General features: G+C 43.5%; 1 protein-coding gene across 3 annotated transcripts in view; it reads left to right on the top strand.

Moving 5' to 3' along the window:
• Positions 1 to 17,696, top strand: part of SPRED2 (sprouty related EVH1 domain containing 2) — a 112,157-nt gene that overhangs the window by 81,610 nt on the left and 12,851 nt on the right. For all 3 annotated transcript variants that reach the window (XM_049650324.1, XM_049650323.1, XM_049650322.1), the window contains 2 exons: positions 6,124 to 6,292; positions 8,441 to 8,505. In XM_049650324.1, coding sequence (XP_049506281.1) covers positions 6,124 to 6,292; positions 8,441 to 8,505 — 234 coding nt within the window. The remainder of the gene's footprint in view (positions 1 to 6,123; positions 6,293 to 8,440; positions 8,506 to 17,696) is intronic.

Below are 17,696 nucleotides of genomic sequence, written 5' to 3'. Positions count from 1 at the left end.
GTGGAGCCCGACACACGGCCCAATGGGGGGCAGGTGCAGGGGGAGAATCCCATGACCCCTGGGATCATGACCTGAGCCAAAATCAAGAGTTGGGCGCTCAACTGACCGAGCCTCCCAGGTGCCCCGAGAGTCATATATTTTAAATCTTTACCAATTTGACAGAGTAACAGTAGTATCATATTATTAATTACTAATGGTATCAATGTTTTTCTGTTTGTTAAACAGTTGTTTAACAGTTGTAACAGTGAATTATCTGTTAATGTCATTTGCTTATTTATTTATTGGGGGCCTTACTTTTCTCCTTGATATATATGCCCTCTTATGTAAGAAAGATATTAATCTCCATCTGCCATATTTACTGCAAATACTTTTCTAGTTTGTTGCTTGCCTTTTTATTTAGTTGGTGTTCTTTTTCTAACAAAAATGTTGATAAATTTTTTTTCACTTTTTCCCTTTGTATTTTTTTTTTTATTACTTTCGTGTTAGCAAATTATCTTGCCTGAGCAGTTAAATCTTTTTAGATCTATTTTTTCTTGGTATTTTCATGGTTTATCATAGAATATGTCAACCTAAAATGGCCTTTAGATTGTCTCATCCAGCCCCTTCATTTTAGAAATATATTTTAGAAACTTGTATCTTACCACTGACTTGCAGTTAATAATCGTAAATTTTTACCATTTTGGTCAAAGCAAAGCCCTCAGTTAAATTCCTGTAACATTCTTAAGGAGGAGGATACTTTTATCTCTGCTTCGCAGTGGGGAAACTCAGTGCTCCAAGAAGTGATGATCCGTTTCCTCAGTCTAGGGCATGTGGTTATTAGCAGAGCCAACATCAGGAACCATTTCATTGTGAATCCCCAACCTGGTCCCTTCATACTAATTCTGCATAGCAATAGGGTAGTCGTGGCTGTGAACCAGCTTCTGTAATCTGTTGCTATTGCACAAGGATTGTGTGCCTTGGCTCATTTCCATCCCACCCCCCCCCATCATGTTTCTCTGTCACTCCATTTCTCTTCCTGTCCCCTTTATATTCTGTGACTCTCCACTTCCAGACTTTTATATGTACTCGTATTGAAATCACATGCTCATATACCCAGTTGTGCTTTCCCATCTTTCCATCCCTCACACTCTGGGAAATTCTAGACTCTTGTATCCAGTGCTGCTTAACTCTGACCCCCTGTCCTGTCCCACAGTACACACACACACACCCTTTGGAGATAGGGTGACTCCATACTTCCATAATGCAGCACTCTGCCCACATGGTATGAACCCACATGGGAGCTTGCAAATGGTATACATTGTGGAAGGACCTCCTCTCTAAGTGGTGGAATAGTGGGGAGAGGGTGGAGATCATTTCTGAAATACAGTGAGTGGATAGCACCAGAGTTCCTAGTATTCTAACTAGATAGGACAAGAAATGCTTTCTCTGGTAGGAACAGTGTTACCACTGGTTTTTCCGATGTAGTGCAGTTCTAGAATTTAGCACATTGATTTTTGTTATTATTTGAATTCTGTGTTGAAGCCTATGAACAGAATTTTCATGGTTTCTATGGGAAAAAAATTTGTGTTCCAGACATCCATTAAGAAGTCATTATTTGGATAATTTTTTTAAGTTGGAGACAATCAAATTTTCCTGAGAAATTATGTGTAAATTTAAAATTTCTGAGTTGAATTATTTTTTTAAGTTTATTTATTGTTGAGAGACAGAGTGCAAGCAGGGGAGGGGCAGAGAGAGAGAGTCACAGAATCCGAAGCAGGCTCCAGGCTCTGAGCTGTCAGCACAGAGCCCAGTGTGGGGCTCATACCCATGAACCGTGAGATCATGACCTGATGTTCATGAGCCAAAGTCGGACACTTAACCGAGTGAGCCACCCAGGCGCCCCTGAGTTGAATCATTTTAAATGAACTAGAGAAGTTTATTCCTTAAATCCCATGAGAAATCAACTTATGAAGATGAATCACATAATCTGAAAGGTTGGTCGTTCCATTGGTTGTACATGTGCAGGTCTGTGAGCATGCACGTGCGCGCGCGCACACACACACACACACACACACACACACATTTGGTAGGAGTTCCAGCTGGTAAAGCTCTTTAACAGCAGTTTGCCAGGATATTCATTTTAAATGTACATACTTTTTAACCTGGCAGTTTCGTACTTAAACCCTATCCTATAGAAATAGACTTATACACAAGGATTTAAGGAAAGCAATAGTTCTCAAACATTTTTGGTCTCAGGATCCCTTTACACTCTGAAAATTTATTGAGGGACCCCCAAAAGCTTTTGTTTTATGAGTTACAGCTACTTATTTTTACCTTATTAGAAATTAAAACTGAAATGTAAAAAAATTATTTATGACATCCCTCTAGAACCATTTTCCAGAATAACAATAATTGGAGAGAAGACTAGCATTGCTTTATATTTTTGCCATCTCTTTAAATGTCTGGCTTAATAGAAAATAGCTAGATTCTACTATCTACTCCTGCCTTCAAGCTGTTGCAGTATGTTGTTTTGGATGAAGTATATGAAGAAAATCCAGCTTCACACAGATAAGTAGTTGGAAAAGAGGGAAAACCTTTTCAGGTAATTGTAGATGTACTTCTTGGATACGACACCAAAACTCGGCTTGTAATAGTTTCTAAAATGCGGAATCTGAAGCCACATTAATGAATTTTTCATACTGTGGTACATTAAAAACTACTGGTTTATCTTTCACTTTGAATGGTGGATCTTTTAGTCATTCCTGATTTTTTTGAACATCATGTCATTTGAAAAATAATGGTTTACTGAGTTCAGCAGATCTGCCAAATGTTGCTACATCTAATTCTACATAATGAAAAAGTCCCATTTCTTAACATCACCACTAATATCATTAGAAAAGTCGTTAAGTATTGGAAGCTGTCCAAAATTCTAATTTCACTTGAAAGTTCAGATTTTATTATTGGCAACAAATACCTCCAGTTGTTTTCTTTGAAGTGACAGGCTCACTGTGTTCATTTTCGAGAAAGTGTCTGCTAAGTACCGGGTCTGAGTAACCATAGTTCATCTGTCAGTTGCTCTTTCAAGTAAACCTGGTGATCCATGAAAAAGGCAGTTAAATTCAACTCACTACTGAAACCGTTGCGCAGGTACTTTTTCCTGGAGACGGGCGTCGTTCTTCCATATGGCGGCAGAAGTGAAAAGGCTGTTAGAAATGCCCTTCCCTTTTCATCTATGCATTTGTGCAAAGCCAAAGTTTCTTCATATACATCAGCCCAAGCAGCATATAATGGCAGATTGAATGAAGAAGCAGATAGGAGAATCCAGTTAGGTACACCTCCCATTTCACCACACAGGCTAAGAGCTGTGTATTCAAGGGTCAAGATGTAATGATTTTTAGCTTCTTCATCAAGGGCCATCCTACACAGAACTGGCATTTTTCGCTTTGACCGTGTGGCGGTGATGAATCAGGTGACCATAGTACGGTTTGGTGCCACGACACTGCCTTGATGCATGCCACAGCACAGCAGTATTACCCCCCTGTGCCTTTTGCACCCTCGGTAGAAATGGCAACACAATGAAATGGCAAAATGTCCTACTATCTGAAAATAGTTATGCCATCCTGGAGCCCCTGCAGTAGGTAGAGAGGGAGGGCTCCCTAGAGCTCGCAGAACAAAATTTGAGATCGTGTATAGAGGTGTTCATTCCAGCACTATCTCTAAAAGTGGCTGATTAGCAATAATCTACGTGCCCATTAGTAAGTATGGAGAATGACTAATTCCAACGTGTCCACTGAGCCATTAAACAGAACTTGGTATTTTTCTGTATCTACCTCTAAGATGTGTCCTTGAGGAAAAGGCAACTTGCAGAGCCTTTTATAGGTATGGCCATGTTTAAAAACACACACAAACTTATGTGTGTATATAAAGAAGCCACAGAAAGGAACGTGGCGTTGTGTCCACCATACTGATAGTGGCTGACTCAAGAGAAGGAGAGGCATTGAGGGTGGGGGCGGAGAGGCAAGCAAGTGTGGAGCCTTCACATATTTGTGTAGATTACTTAAGTCTTGGACGATATACAGTTCTTGTGTCTATTTTTTTAAAGCTGCCAACGAGAATATATAATCACCTTTTTCCTCCCCGTGCATCTCATTTTCAAAGGTACCTTTTTTAAAGCCCTTCTCGAGTTTGAAGTTAATGCCAAACCTCACTAGGGTTTAGACCTGTGAAGATTAACACGTCTGAACTCTTTCATTTTTGTCCTTAAACTTGGATATGTAATGATGTTATTTTGCTTAACAGGATGTAAAGAGATGGTACCTGATCCCCTTCCCCTCACTTATTTTAGGTGGCTGAACTTTACTTTTCTAAGAATTTTAGAACGTCTTTAAGAAAATTTGCCACTGAGTAATCTTAGGCTTGGAAAACATGAACCAAAAGCTAATTTTTTTCACCCTAAAAATATGGAGAGGGGCACCTGGCTGGCTCATTCGGTAGAGCAAGAGACTCAGGGTCACCATCTTGGGGTCGTGAGTTTGAGTCCCACGTTGGGGGTAGAGTTTACTTTAAAAAAAAAATACGGAGAAACTGGAAGTCTTTGTTTTTACAAAAAGTTTATTTTGAGACTTTGAATTGAGACTATTAAATTCTAAAATAGATAACATTTGTTGGTTAAAGCCTTGGTTATTTGGATTTCCCCAATTTGGAATGGGGCTGGGCTGACATTTAATCATTGCACTATTCTTAGAGAAAAATGGCCATAATAAGCGATTTAATCATAAATAGAACTGTGTGAGGGGAGTGTTGTCTTCTTTCAATACAATGTAATAAAGTGAACTGCTTGGGACTGCTATTTGATATACCAATTTGACTATTATACTCATCTATTTATTAAGTCAGAGAACATTTATTGGCAGCACTTAGTTTCTGTTTGCTTAGATGTAGTCTTGAAAGTCGTACTCATTCAAAGTTCTTCTCTTATTTGAACTTACACTAACTTAGGCAAAGCTTCATTCTTTCCCTTCGCTTAGTCTAAAAGTAATAAGATTTTGTTAAATGTGGAGCTTTGCCAGCACAAGAGCAAAGCTATTAAAATTTAGCAGAATCCCTTTGGTGCACATAATAAAGCCATAGGAATAAATATCGTCGCTGTTTTGGAGGTTTTTTTATGAATAAAGAATGAAGTTTACATTCGTGGGGTGGCAATGCTGCTTTTCTTGTGTAATATTAAACTCTGGTATCTTTATCAACAACAGCACTGTGCTGGTCATGGAGTTATTTTGTAACACATCTTGATCTTTTACAGTCTGGTTAGGAGCACAAGGCTAGTGAAACTTAGAAAATACTGTAAAATCAAGTACTACATTGTGAGGGTCACAGGAAGAACTGGCGTAAAAAAAACAATCTACTCCAAGTTACAGCTTAGTAAAAGGCATTTCTGGAACTAGATCACTAGAAACTTAGAGGTTGTTCTAATCTAGATAAAAGTTTAACAGATCAGGGTGGGAGCAACTGAAATGAGATTGATCTAAAAGATGTTCAAGGAAAAATGAAGTGGACCTCATGGTTAATAATACAGGGGCTAGAGAAAGCAGAAGAGATAGAGACAACCACAGGGATTTTGAGATAGCATGAACAGAGAGGGGTTGGCATTGCTACATATGGGAAGTTGGGAGAGGAAACAAGAAGCAGAAATTTCAGAACAGGTTAGTTAATTTTTTCAACATGTTGCATGTGAGGTCACTAGGAAACACCCATCAGGACAGAGGAGGGAAGATTGAGAACCATTAGTACAAAGGTCCTGACATAGAAGCAATAAACCTGAAACAGATTGAAGCCCTGAGACCTGGGCTTCCCCTTAGTGCCCTCCAGTTAGGGGCAGGAGGAACTAAAAAGACTGAGAACCAGGGTGGTTAAGAAGTCCAGTGGGCATCACCAAAGGCGAGCAGGGCAGGGTCAACAAAGAATGGATGGTCCGCAAGGCAAGCAAAGGCTTCTTTGGAGATGGAGAGACAGATATGAGAAGGCAGGGATGAAGGGTTTTCATTAGTCGCCAGCAATGATAGATGGTTCCTAGTTGGGTTTTTGTAACCAGACACCATCACGGCTATTTCACAAGTAACCAGCCTGTGCGTTTCAATCCTTCAGGTGGTATTGGAATGCTATGTAAGAAAGGACTTGGTCTACACCAAAGCCAACCCAACCTTTCATCATTGGAAGGTCGACAATAGGAAGTTTGGACTTACTTTCCAAAGCCCTGCTGATGCTCGAGCCTTTGACAGGGGAGTGAGGAAAGCAATCGAAGACCTTATAGAAGGTATTGAATTTTGTCACTGCATTCTTAGGGGGACAGTGGGAATGTTCCAAGGTCTTTTTTATTCCAGTTGTCTGCCATCATATATTTGTGGTTTATTTGAGGGAGGCCTGGGGTGGGCAGGTCAGTAGATGGCAAAACTTGAGGAACATCCACAGAGAACAATTACTAAGTGACAGTGCAGGGGGAAAGGAGTTGGGTTTCAGACTAAGGAGTGATCCCAGTTGGTTTTCAGACTCTGCTCTGGAAAGACAAATTCTGGACTTCCATGTCAATGACTTTTTGACAGATTACACTTTTCCCTGACTATTGAAATGGCTTCGGTCTGATCTGTCTTGGCTCGGAAGGTGCCAGGCCTAGTGACTGCTGTCCTGTAATGAGAGCTCACGGTGTGTGCCTGTACTGAAAAGGAAGGGGATCTGTAAGTCCTGGAGCCCTGGTTCAGTGTAGGGCTTGGTCTGTGGGTGAATGGGTAGTAGACACTGTGTTGCCTCTGAATGTGGCCTGGAAGGCTTTTGGGCAGTCAGTTCTCACGGGCTTTTCTAGAGTCCACAGATGCAAACACGCAAACTCTTTACATTCAGTTATCCATTCAGAGAGTTTAAGTGGCCATAGCCAGAGCCGTGTAAAAAAAATAAAGCAAGGCATGGGAAAGCCAAATCCAGAATTTGGGGAGACTAATTACAAAAGAATGTATGCTTCATTTGTTTAAGACATAGAGTGTTCTGAAGTCATTTTCTTCTTTGTGGATTTGGGGGAAGAGCGAAAAGCAAATCTTAAAAAGGAAACTTGCTTAATGTTAGTAGTAAGAACATGAGTCTGTTCACTACAACGTGTGATAGCCAAAAAGGTAATTAAAAACCAACGTTCACATTCTAGGTCTGACGTAAGGTGGCAAATATTTAAAAAGTTGTTATGAAACATAGCTTTTAAAGTGTAGAGAGAAAGTAGCTCCCATATTACTGATAGAATTGTACACTATGTCCCCTTATTCTGTGAAGGTACACACAAAATTTGATTCTCTTACTTGTAATTTTTTTCTCTATATATACTCTCTTTAGCTGTTTCTGTCAAACTTTCCTCAGATGTTGATGGACTGGAATAATTTAACTAGTAGAGAAAAGTCCTGAAAGATCAGTAGTAATTGTGGAGAAGACTTAACTTTTTTCTCCTGCAGTCCCCCGGTAGAAATTTAAATAGCTCTCATCCCTTTCTGAGCAGTTTTTTAAATTTCAGCTGAATGTAATAGCAAAATATTTTCTAAATGCACATTTTTAAAGACCTAACCAAGAAAAGGAGATAGAGAAGAAATTTGCCTTTTGGTATACCTATCATTTAGGCAGAGTTCAATGTTTTTCCTTTTGGCCATTAACAGTATCCGTTAAGTTGGTCCATGCATTATTGGGTATTGTGAGGGAGAAAGGAAGAAGTTACACAGATTTGCATGCCAGAATGAAGAAAGGGATGAACAAGTAAGTAATAAATCAAACCCTAAATGACCAAAGCATTCCATAATGGAATAAACTGGGTTTTCTGACAGGAGCCCAAATTTTGGCCTGCAGAAACGGACAACTCACAGATGCCCCAATATTGCAAAAGAAGACCTCCTTGCGTGGGTATCTGCTTTGAAGGCAGCTCCCACAGTCTGGGTTTTTGAGTCCAGTGTCTGAATTTCAGAACAGGAGGTGACCAAACAAGCTATTTAGTCAAACCCTCGTATTGCCAGATGGAAAGACCAGAAACTGACACGGAGACCATTGCGGGTGTCACTTTCTAGTGCTTTCCCCACTACACTGTAGGGGTCTGGGGGGACACTGGCAGAGTCTGGGCTTCAGCAGGTGCTTCAGAGCAGTGGGCTGGCTTTCCTCTCCACGCCCAGGTGACTCTCCGGGTGCGTGTTCTCAAGTGGCCCATGCAGAAGCTTGAGGGATTAAGAACAACAGTAGGCAGGGTTAATTTAGGGAATGTCCTAACTAGAGTCAATTAAAGAGGAATAAATTTAAAACGTTTAATTCCCAGGTTACATATTTCTGCTGATGATTCACATTTGAAAGGAATGGAATGTGGTTTTATTAAAATACGTTTTTTAAATGATTGGTTTTGACTCACCTTCTTTGGAACTGTGTTTTATCACATTTTTTGTCTTTTTAGGCTCAACCACATCATCTTCCACCATCCATAATGAAGCTGAGCTTGGCGATGATGACGTTTTTACAGTAAGTTCCCTTTGTCCTTTGCTTTGTGGATGAGTTGGTGAATAATCAGAGAGAGGTTCTGTCTAAGGATGTGAGAGACACTTTGCAATTTGGCATTTGCCGTTATTATTGGGAGGCCATGGGGGAGATCTCTGTCTTGTCACAGTTTTGGCTGTGCTAGGTTTGCCCATGTTGTGGGGGTACCATTGGCCGCCTGACACGACTGCGGCACCTCTCTCCGACCTGTCCCAGGTTCTCTCACAGCCTTCCCCAGATTTAGGGTGACCCAACTCTCTGGCTTGCCTGGGACTGTCCTACTTTTACCACTGGGAGTCCCTAGTTGGCAAAACACCTCAGTCGCAGGCCAACCGGGACAACCGGTCGCCCTACTCAGAGTCTTCTGTTAACACAACTCCTTTTCTGGCATCAGGGAAAAAGCCAGAGTAGCCTTTCTGAAGAGTAATTAAACATCTGTGATAAGAGAGGCCTGAAGGCTGAACTGGAGTAAGGCGCAAGTATGCTAAGGCAGGAAAGGGCTTGGCTCTTTTGACACAGCAGGAGTTAATGGGATATTACTGGAAACAAAACGATTTCTCAGCTTGCATCGTCTTTGAAATCCTGTGCTTCTAAAAGTTAATTAACAAACAGTTCATCACACACCTGCTGTGTGCTTGGTGCAGGGAGGAAGCTTTAGGGCAGCGTTTTCAAACTCTTGGCCCCCACACACAGTAAGAGATACATTTGCATTGTAACCTAGGACACACGCACACCTGAAATCAGATCCTATTTCATGTTCTGCATTCTGATTTTTTTTCTCTTCTGTTTCATTTTCTTCCACTTTTTACTATGAAACTTCTAGAGCACACAGGAAAATTTAAAGAATATCACAGTAAACCTCTACATTCAGCATTTGCCCTGTTTGCTTTATCTGTACCTGTAGATACTTACACAGGCACACACACGTGATTGTTTCTGTTTTTTGCCAGTCCGGTTGAAAGTAAGTCACCTCGATGTTTTAATTCTCTAGCATGCATCGCCTAAAAGCAAGGCATTCTCTTCCACAAGCGTGATGCCATTACTATACCTGGGGAAATTAATAGGGATTCCCTAATATCATCTAATAGTTCGCCACTAGTTCCTCCTTTATCCCAAGAGTATCTTTCATAAGCTGTTTTTATTTCATATTTGTAAATACCGGCTGCAGCCCTTTAAATGTGTGTCCTAATGCACTCATCATGGAACCAGTGATTTGAAAAATGCTACTTTAGTAGCAGAGAGGTGTAGAAACTATGCCTCGAGCTCTCATGGAGATAACAGGGTGGTTTGGGCAGAGATAAGATGGACCCACGGGAGGCTTGGAGAATGGCACCCACTGTGTAGTCCTCTAGTCCAGGGTACGTTACAGGGAGGGGTCTGGGGATCAGAGAAGACCGCTAGGAGGTGAGGCTGACGTATTTCTCGGTGGCATTGGAACCCAGCTCGGGAAGGGGCTTCAAAACTGGGAAGCACAGGGCAAAGGCGGAAGCAGGGATGTGCACGGAGAGTTGCCTCTGCGCCGCGGGCCCCAACCTGATGTGAACAGAGCGTGCATAGGGGTGTCAGGAAATGACCTCAGTTGTCTTTGCATTGAGCGGCTGGTGTGATTGTGGCTCAGAACAGGCTTCCTATAGTGCTCTAAGCAGATCCTCTCAACAGTTGGCATTTGCTTACATCTGTTCCTTTGTCACGTTTTCGAGAGACAAACAACAGCAGGCGGGTTAAAAGGTGGCTTCCTGTGCTCCAGAGCAAAACTGTCATTCGCAGCTGCTTCCCAGCTACCTGCCAGAAGTGATTTATAGAATCGTGAGAGGGCAAGGGGGACTGGGGTGATGGAAGCCAGCATCCCTCCTGGTTTTGTCCTTTAATCCACAGGGGCTCAACTTGCTGCTCTAGGGTAGCAGAGAATGCCGGCAAGGAAGTGTAGAAACAGCCCTGCTGTTTGCAGACACTGGAACTCAGTGGGGAAGGAGCTCCACTTAATTGCGTTCCGTGTAGGCCCTGACATATCTTTGCCTTCATTCCATGTGTTTACCAACAAGGGCCTATTAACAATAGCACCTCCCTTCCCTAATGGCCTCTTCATTAGCCATTGACCGTTAGGAACTCCTCCCCTGTAAGGATGGGGGAGAGTCATCAGGGGCTTATGCGCCAGGTTTCCCATTGGATCCTGAGCTTCCCGTCACTAGACTTTCTGTCCTAAGATGGAAAGTGAGGTATCCGAAACCCGGAGCCCAGGAAGTGAGCTGCTGTGTTGACTCCTGTGTAGTCTATAGCTTCCCAAAGCTTGTCATGTTCTAAAACTTTTATTGATAGGACAGATATTTAGAACACAGAACTCATTTAGTGTGGAAAGAGTATAAATAGTGGGGTGGCTGGGTGGCTCAGTCGGGTAAGCATCCCACTTCAGCTCAGGTCACAATTTCACGGTTCGTGAGTTCGAGCTCCGTGTTGGGCTCTGTGCTGACAGCTCGGAGCCTGGAGCCTCCTTCGGATTCTGTGTCTCCCTCGCTCTCTGCCCCTCTCCCACTCACACTCTGTCTCTCTCTGTCTCTCTCTGTCTCTCTCAAAAATAAATAAACATTTAAAAAAAGAAAGAAAGAAAGAGTATAAATGGTGATAAGACCTTCTAACAACTCATGATGGACCCGAATTATGAGGGCTTTCTGGGAGGACAGCAAGTGTATGTATGGTTATAACTTGAGGAACCAGGGAGTATAACTTCTGTTTTTGCCACGAAAGCCAGGGGCTTCCCTCTGTTTCAGGGGATTCCTTGGGGCTAGAAGGAAAACAGGACATTGTGGACAATATGTTAATGCACATTCTACGGTGGGGAATAAAGTGGAGGAAGAGACCCGCCAGCTCCCCCTGGAGTTGTTGGGCACTCACCAAGTACGGGCTGTCTCTGCTCACACTGTCCCAGCTCTCATGGTCATCCCCCAAACCAGCTTGTCCTCCTGGCTTCTCAGGATTGAGAAACCGTGCTGTAATTCCTCAGAGTAAAATTAGCGTCCTGCTTGGCGTGTGCACGAGTGGGTGCACATGCGTGCACACACACACCATCGCACACCCTGCCCGTGCATCTGTGGCCACTCGCCAACACCATTGCCCCCTCAGTCTTCCCATGCCTCTCCATTCGTTCTGCTGCCACCAGCCGGCTGTGTGTCCACATCCTTCCTGCCCAAGCCACCAGCAGAGACTCCTGATGAGCAACTGTTCTGATTTTCTGAGTGTGGACTGTTTATTCATTTGTGTGTGTCCTAGTATTTCTCCCTTCGCCAATTATGATTGTTTTCTCTCCTTTAAAATTCCAAAGCACTCTGCTGATGATTTCTGTCTTGCCACTTGAAAGCCTGCCCTTTTTCTGTTTTCAGATTTTTTTCTTTACCGAATGAATGAATCTTTATCTAATTAGAAGCAGGACATTCGTCATGATAGTCTCTGCATCCCTGTAAAGCTTTGCTCTAAAGGTGCTCAATCAACGGGTGGTCTGAACCTTAGATATAGTGTGTAACAGTCATAGGTTTCCATATTTTATTCATTTGCTTCGTTGTTATCCTGGGGGGCCATGTAAAGTTGGGTGATTTTGAAGGATTCTCGGTAGCTTCATGTCTTGTTTTTCTAGCTTTGTTTTCTGCTGCGTCTACAAATGGGAGCTGTGCTCCTAGCATCGTCACTCGCTGTGAGCTCTTGACTGCTCACACGTACCTTCTCGCCCTTCCGTGAACTCTCTACCCTTTGCAGTACTGTCTCTTCCTGGACCTCAGTTACAGTGACTGACCCAGGTGAACACAAATACCTAGATGGCAAGGGTGTGCTCAGCGTTGAATATGCAGGTATGAGGCTTGAGCCATTTGGTACAAATTTGGAAGATGAGTAATGCAAACAATATAAACAACAACAACAATAGTTAGCGTTCTGTTTAACAGGAGGTTGTTTGTTTGTTTGCCATTGCTAAGAATTGGCACACTCATGGGGAGCCTGGGTGGCTCAGTTGGTTAAGCGGCCAACTTCGGCCCAGGTCATGATCTCACTGTTCGTGAGTTCGAGCCCCGCATCGGGCTCTGTGCTGACAGCTCAGAACCTGGAGCCTGCTTCAGATTCTGTGTTTCCGTCTCTCTGTGTCCTTCCCCCTGCTCGCATTCTCTCTCTTTCTCTCAAAAGTAAACATGGAAAAAAAAAAAGAAAGAGTTGGCACACTCATGTTGGAGCCTCTGACTGACAGCTTTTAGTTTCTTTCATTTCAGGGCTGGGGAGACTTGAAAGGAACAGAATGGAAAGACCCTTGAGTCTGTGCCCTGTGTTGTGCTTTTGTCTTGCAGAGAAGACATGTACTTTTATCTTGTGGAGGAGGCCCCTTGTCAGCCTGAGATAGGACCAGTCTAGCTCCCTGTGGATAAGCTGAACTGGTTTGCTCCCCAACTTAGGACTCACTTCCTCCCAGCCCCCCACAGTTGAAGACCCTGAGACCAGAGCATGTGGAGCCTGCAAGGAGGGGGGCTGGGGGAGGTGCGGAGAAAAGGAGATAATAGTGAAAATGGACCGTATAGAACTAGAGTGGCTCTGGGTTTTATGGCCCTTTCATGAACAATTTTCCAAAATCCTGTTTTGTAGGGTTGGGTCCTTTAAAACCTGGTGGTTTATTTACTGCTGCCAAATTCTCAAATCATTTTTTAACTGTTATTAGCATCTTCATAGCTAGACAAGGATAATTTCAACACGATCTTGGGAGAACACAGCCACAGTGTGTGTATACTTCTAGAGCAGGCTCATCTAGACTCTGCGGTCAAGTGTTGCTGGCGCTTCAGCTGTCACTGTGCTGAGTGGCTGGATTCTGGCTCTAAAGCTTGGGGATTAGGGAAATATTTGCTTTATAGACAGATACTTGGGGGTGTGTAAAATAGCTAAGTCTTCATCTTCCATAATAAGAAGTCCTGAAAGAGTATCTAAATCTGCAAATCGGGAAATAGTAGTATAACCACTTGACGTTGAAAAAAAAATGGAGAGAAGTGGAAGAAGAAAGAGCCACAAGAATTGAAGTGTGTGTTTCTCTGGCGCAGGAGCTGAGATGGGGAGGGGCAGAACTGCTATTGAGAGAGTAAATGATACACGTGTATTGATTTTTTTTTTTTTTTAAAGGAAGAATGCGGGGGTTTTCTCAGAATGGGGACTGTGGGAGGGGGGCGGTCAAGGGAGAAGGTGGGATCGGGAGAGATGCCTTAGTTACAGCAATCCTGGGTCCCCCTCCATCGGGGGTTTAAAGACCTTAAAGAGACACAACAGAGGTTGAGGTCTGCGGCTGCAAGTTCTCTTCCTCCCGCTGTTTTCTCTGCCTGGTGCTAGGAAGCAGTATGTCCACTGTGCAGATAATTAGCTGCAAATGTTTGGCTTGCGGGGAGACAAGGTTAGCTGCAGACATGCCAACTCCTTAGAATTACAGGTCTTGGAATTGGAAGGGATTTTGAGTTCCTATCAGATGAGCCAGCCTGCTTCCTTCTGGCAAATGAAGCAGGATTCGCCTCATTTGACAGCCTCGGTTGGGGAAGCAGCGCAGGGTCCACTGGGTGACTTGCCGAAGGTCACACAGCTAGTTCACAGTGGAGGAGCCAGGAACACCATCCCCCAGCCTTTCCAGCTCACCACTGCTATTTTTCTCTTCTTCTGTTGAATAATTATATTTATGATATTCCAGCCATTCTATTTTTTAAACAACCAAGTACAGGCATTGTATTTTAGGGTTCTGTTGAACCCAAATTGGAAAGGGGAGAGAAAAGAAGATAAATTTAAGAGCAGTGGCCTGTGTGGCCCATTAATGTGACAGACTTGGAGCCTACTGAGTGATTTTTGCAGCCCAGGGGTCCCCAAAATAGCAACTCAAAGCTTGACTGTAGGAAAGCCTACCCTTATGTAAGGTTGTTGGGGTTTTTTTTTTTATGTTTGTTTATTTTTTGAGCGAGAGAGAGAGAGCGAGCGAGCAAGCCTGGGAGGGGCAGACAGAGAGGGAGAGAGAGAGAGAAATCTCAAGCAGGTTCCGCACTGTCAATGCAGAGCCCAGTGTGGGGCTCAAACTCACAAACTGTGAGATCATGGCCTGAGCCAAAACCAAGAGTCGGATGCTCAACCGACTGAGCCACCCAGGTGCCCCTACCCCTATATAAGGCTTTGATTTTGTTTTTTGCCTGCCTTGTACGTTTTTACCACCATGACCTAAGTATTGTTTCTGGATCTGGGAGGCCCTTCTCAGTAGCGATTCCTAATTAAGCCCTAGTGCCTTAAGGCATTCATCCTGTGTAATGAGATCACCACTCTCCTGTGCACCTAGAATGGTATTAAACTGTGTACCATCCTTTGCAGAACTGAGAAGATTTAATTCACATCATTTTGTGTGGGTCTGAACACTCTCCTAGAAGCCAGCTGAAGAAGGCTGATATTTGGATTACGTTTGGCATTTCATCGTACCTTAGGCAGGCAGCCCTCCTTCATGTAGGAAAAACGTCATGTCTTATACACCGTCGTCAGCTTCCAGCCATGTTTTGCCTAGACTGGAAGAACTTGGTCCTTCCTCGTGCCCTACGCTTGAACCCTTGACATCCTGTTTACTACAAGCTGCATTTTATTACTTTCTGGCTGTTCAGAGCAGTTGTCCCTAATGACATCCCTGACGCCTCCCACCCACCCCAGGGCTAAAGTATGGCTAGAGCAAGTGTTTGAAACCAGAATACTAAGAAGCAATTTGTTTTGTCCTGGATGGGCTTTTGAGCATTTACAAGTTGTGCTTATTTTCATTCCTTTTTCTTTTGTTTTTTTTAAAGTTTGTTTATTTTGAGAGAGTGCGTGCCACATGTGCGGTAGGGGCAGAAAGAGAGGGAGCAAGAGAATCCCGAGTAGGTCCCGCTCCACCGGTGCAGAACTGGGATCATGACCTGCAACCAGGGGTCAGACAGTGAACCAACTGAGCCACCCAGGTGCCCCATATACTTACTTTCATTCTTGATTAAGTAGGAAAAAATGAATTCATTGTATTTGTAATCATCAAGGTTTCGTTTACAGAAGCAGAAGAGTATAGCCTGCCACAACATTTCCCTTTTTTTTTTTTGAAGTCTTTTCCACCTAATCTGTGCCAGCAGCCATTAAAACTGAAGGCAAATCTACCAATTTTGTGGGGTTTTTTTTTCAAATCTACCTATTTTGTAATAAATGGGGCTCATTTACTGATTTTTTCTAAGAAAGCAATGACGTGTGACCACTGAGTATGCAGAGTTTAGAGGCTAGGGAGAGGCCTGCATTCCAGACTCGGTTCTGCCAGTACTTCACTATGATCACTGATCCTTTGGACCCACAGTCTTCTCAAGGTTGAATGTATTTCCTTTGAGCCTCTATTTGCTGGCCTCGGGGAAGGGAAGAAAAGGCACTGTGGTGTGGCACTGCCCCTGGCACCGTGCCCTGCACTCTCACATATGTGACTGAGCTTGGTCCTCACAACCACCCTGTGAGGGACATGCTGACACTTCCTCTTCTGCGGATAAAATCACCAAGACTCCGAGCGCCAAAGCAACCTATACTCTGTACTATACTCTGCCCACCCAGAATGCAAACTTCTGATCTGCTTGCTGCCTTTCAGAGAAGTTTGACAAAAGGCAGTATGTATTCAGTAAGTTTCAGTAAATTTTACTTCTTTAAATCTATCAGATCCCCTTCATTGCAAAGTAGCTTCCTAAATGATGGTCTTTTCAACTAGTGCCTTGGCTTAAAACTACTTCAGTGGAGGGCGCCTGGGTTGCTCAGTCAACCGGTTGAGCATCCAGCTCTTAATTTCGGCTCAGGTCATGATCTCCTGGTTCATGGGACCAAGCTCTGCATGGTCAGCAAGGCCCTGCTTGGGATTCTCTCGCCCTCTCTTCCCCTCCCCCACTTGCTCGCTCTGCCTCTCTCTCAAGTAAACATTAAAAAAAACAAAAAACAAAAAAATACTTCAGTGAAGGTCTGAAGTTACCCTTGCCCCTGCTCGAAAGCCTCAGTCGCATTTTAGACGATCAGTTGATTAAAAATGTTTTCTTGGGCACCTGGGTGATTGGTTAAGCTTCTGACTTCAGCTCAGGTCATGATCTCACGGTTCATGAGTTCGAGCCCCGCATCTGGTGAACAGGAGCCCCGCTTCTCTTTCTCTCCCACTCTCCGCCTCTTTCCCTCTCAGCCCCTTGTGGCACCACTCTCTCTGCTTCTCACTGACTTGCGCTCTCTCTCTCTAAAAAAAAAAAAGAAATGTTTCCTGTTGTCTCTACCTTTGGAATCTGGGGATTGGGCAGACTGGGGTGGGGAGAAGCTAAATAAAAGAGAAAATAGGTTGAAAATGTAAGCTCCTTCTACAAAGTTTAACTAGTGAAACTGACCTATGGTAGCTTGTTAAGAGAAGCAAAAATGTTTTGGGGGAGGGGCAGCCATAGGCTGTGTGGTTGACACCAGGAAGCAGTGTCCCATAACTGCTGCTGGCTGAGACCCAGCACTGCACTGGGTGGTGTGGAAGGTCTCAGAAAATGGGAGGGAGCTGCTTTATCTTCTAAATGACAATAATTACCAAGCTCACATTACATAGTGAGGGGAGGATCTTTTTATTCAACATGTAATACCTACAGTGGCTTTAAATTAAAGCAGTTAATATGTCTGAGGCTCAAACAAAAGCTTTGAAATGCTCTCAATTTCAAGAAGCCCAAAGGCATTCTTGCTAGCCCTCCCACTTGAGTCTTTCTTCATTTACATGCACCTTATCTCATCTTTTTAAGTTGTGGGTAGTAGGATACTGTTCTTTGCATTTTACTAATTCATACAGAGGACATATTCAGGGTTACCTGAAAGCCCGCCTTCCTGCTTGCAACCCTTCAGCCCCTTCCAGTAAATCAAGCTGTGGGTGTATCAGAGTCCTTTCCTTTCATATGAAAATTTCACCTAAGTTTAAAAACATTTTTTTTAATGTTTATTTATTTTTTTTGAGAGAGAGAGAGTGAGAGTGAGAGCGGGGGAGGTGCAGAGAGAGAAAGGGAGACACAGAATCTGAAACAGGCTCCAGGCTCTAAGCCGTCAGCACAGAGTCTCATGTGGGGCTCCAACTCAGGAATGGCAAGATCATGACCTGAACCAAAGTTGGATGCTTAACAGAGAGCCACCCAGGCGCCCCTCAC

Source organism: Panthera uncia, assembly GCF_023721935.1.
Source record: "Panthera uncia isolate 11264 chromosome A3 unlocalized genomic scaffold, Puncia_PCG_1.0 HiC_scaffold_11, whole genome shotgun sequence".
In the NCBI taxonomy this organism is placed as follows: domain Eukaryota; kingdom Metazoa; phylum Chordata; class Mammalia; order Carnivora; family Felidae; genus Panthera; species Panthera uncia.
This window is presented reverse-complemented; position numbering and strand designations above follow the sequence as displayed.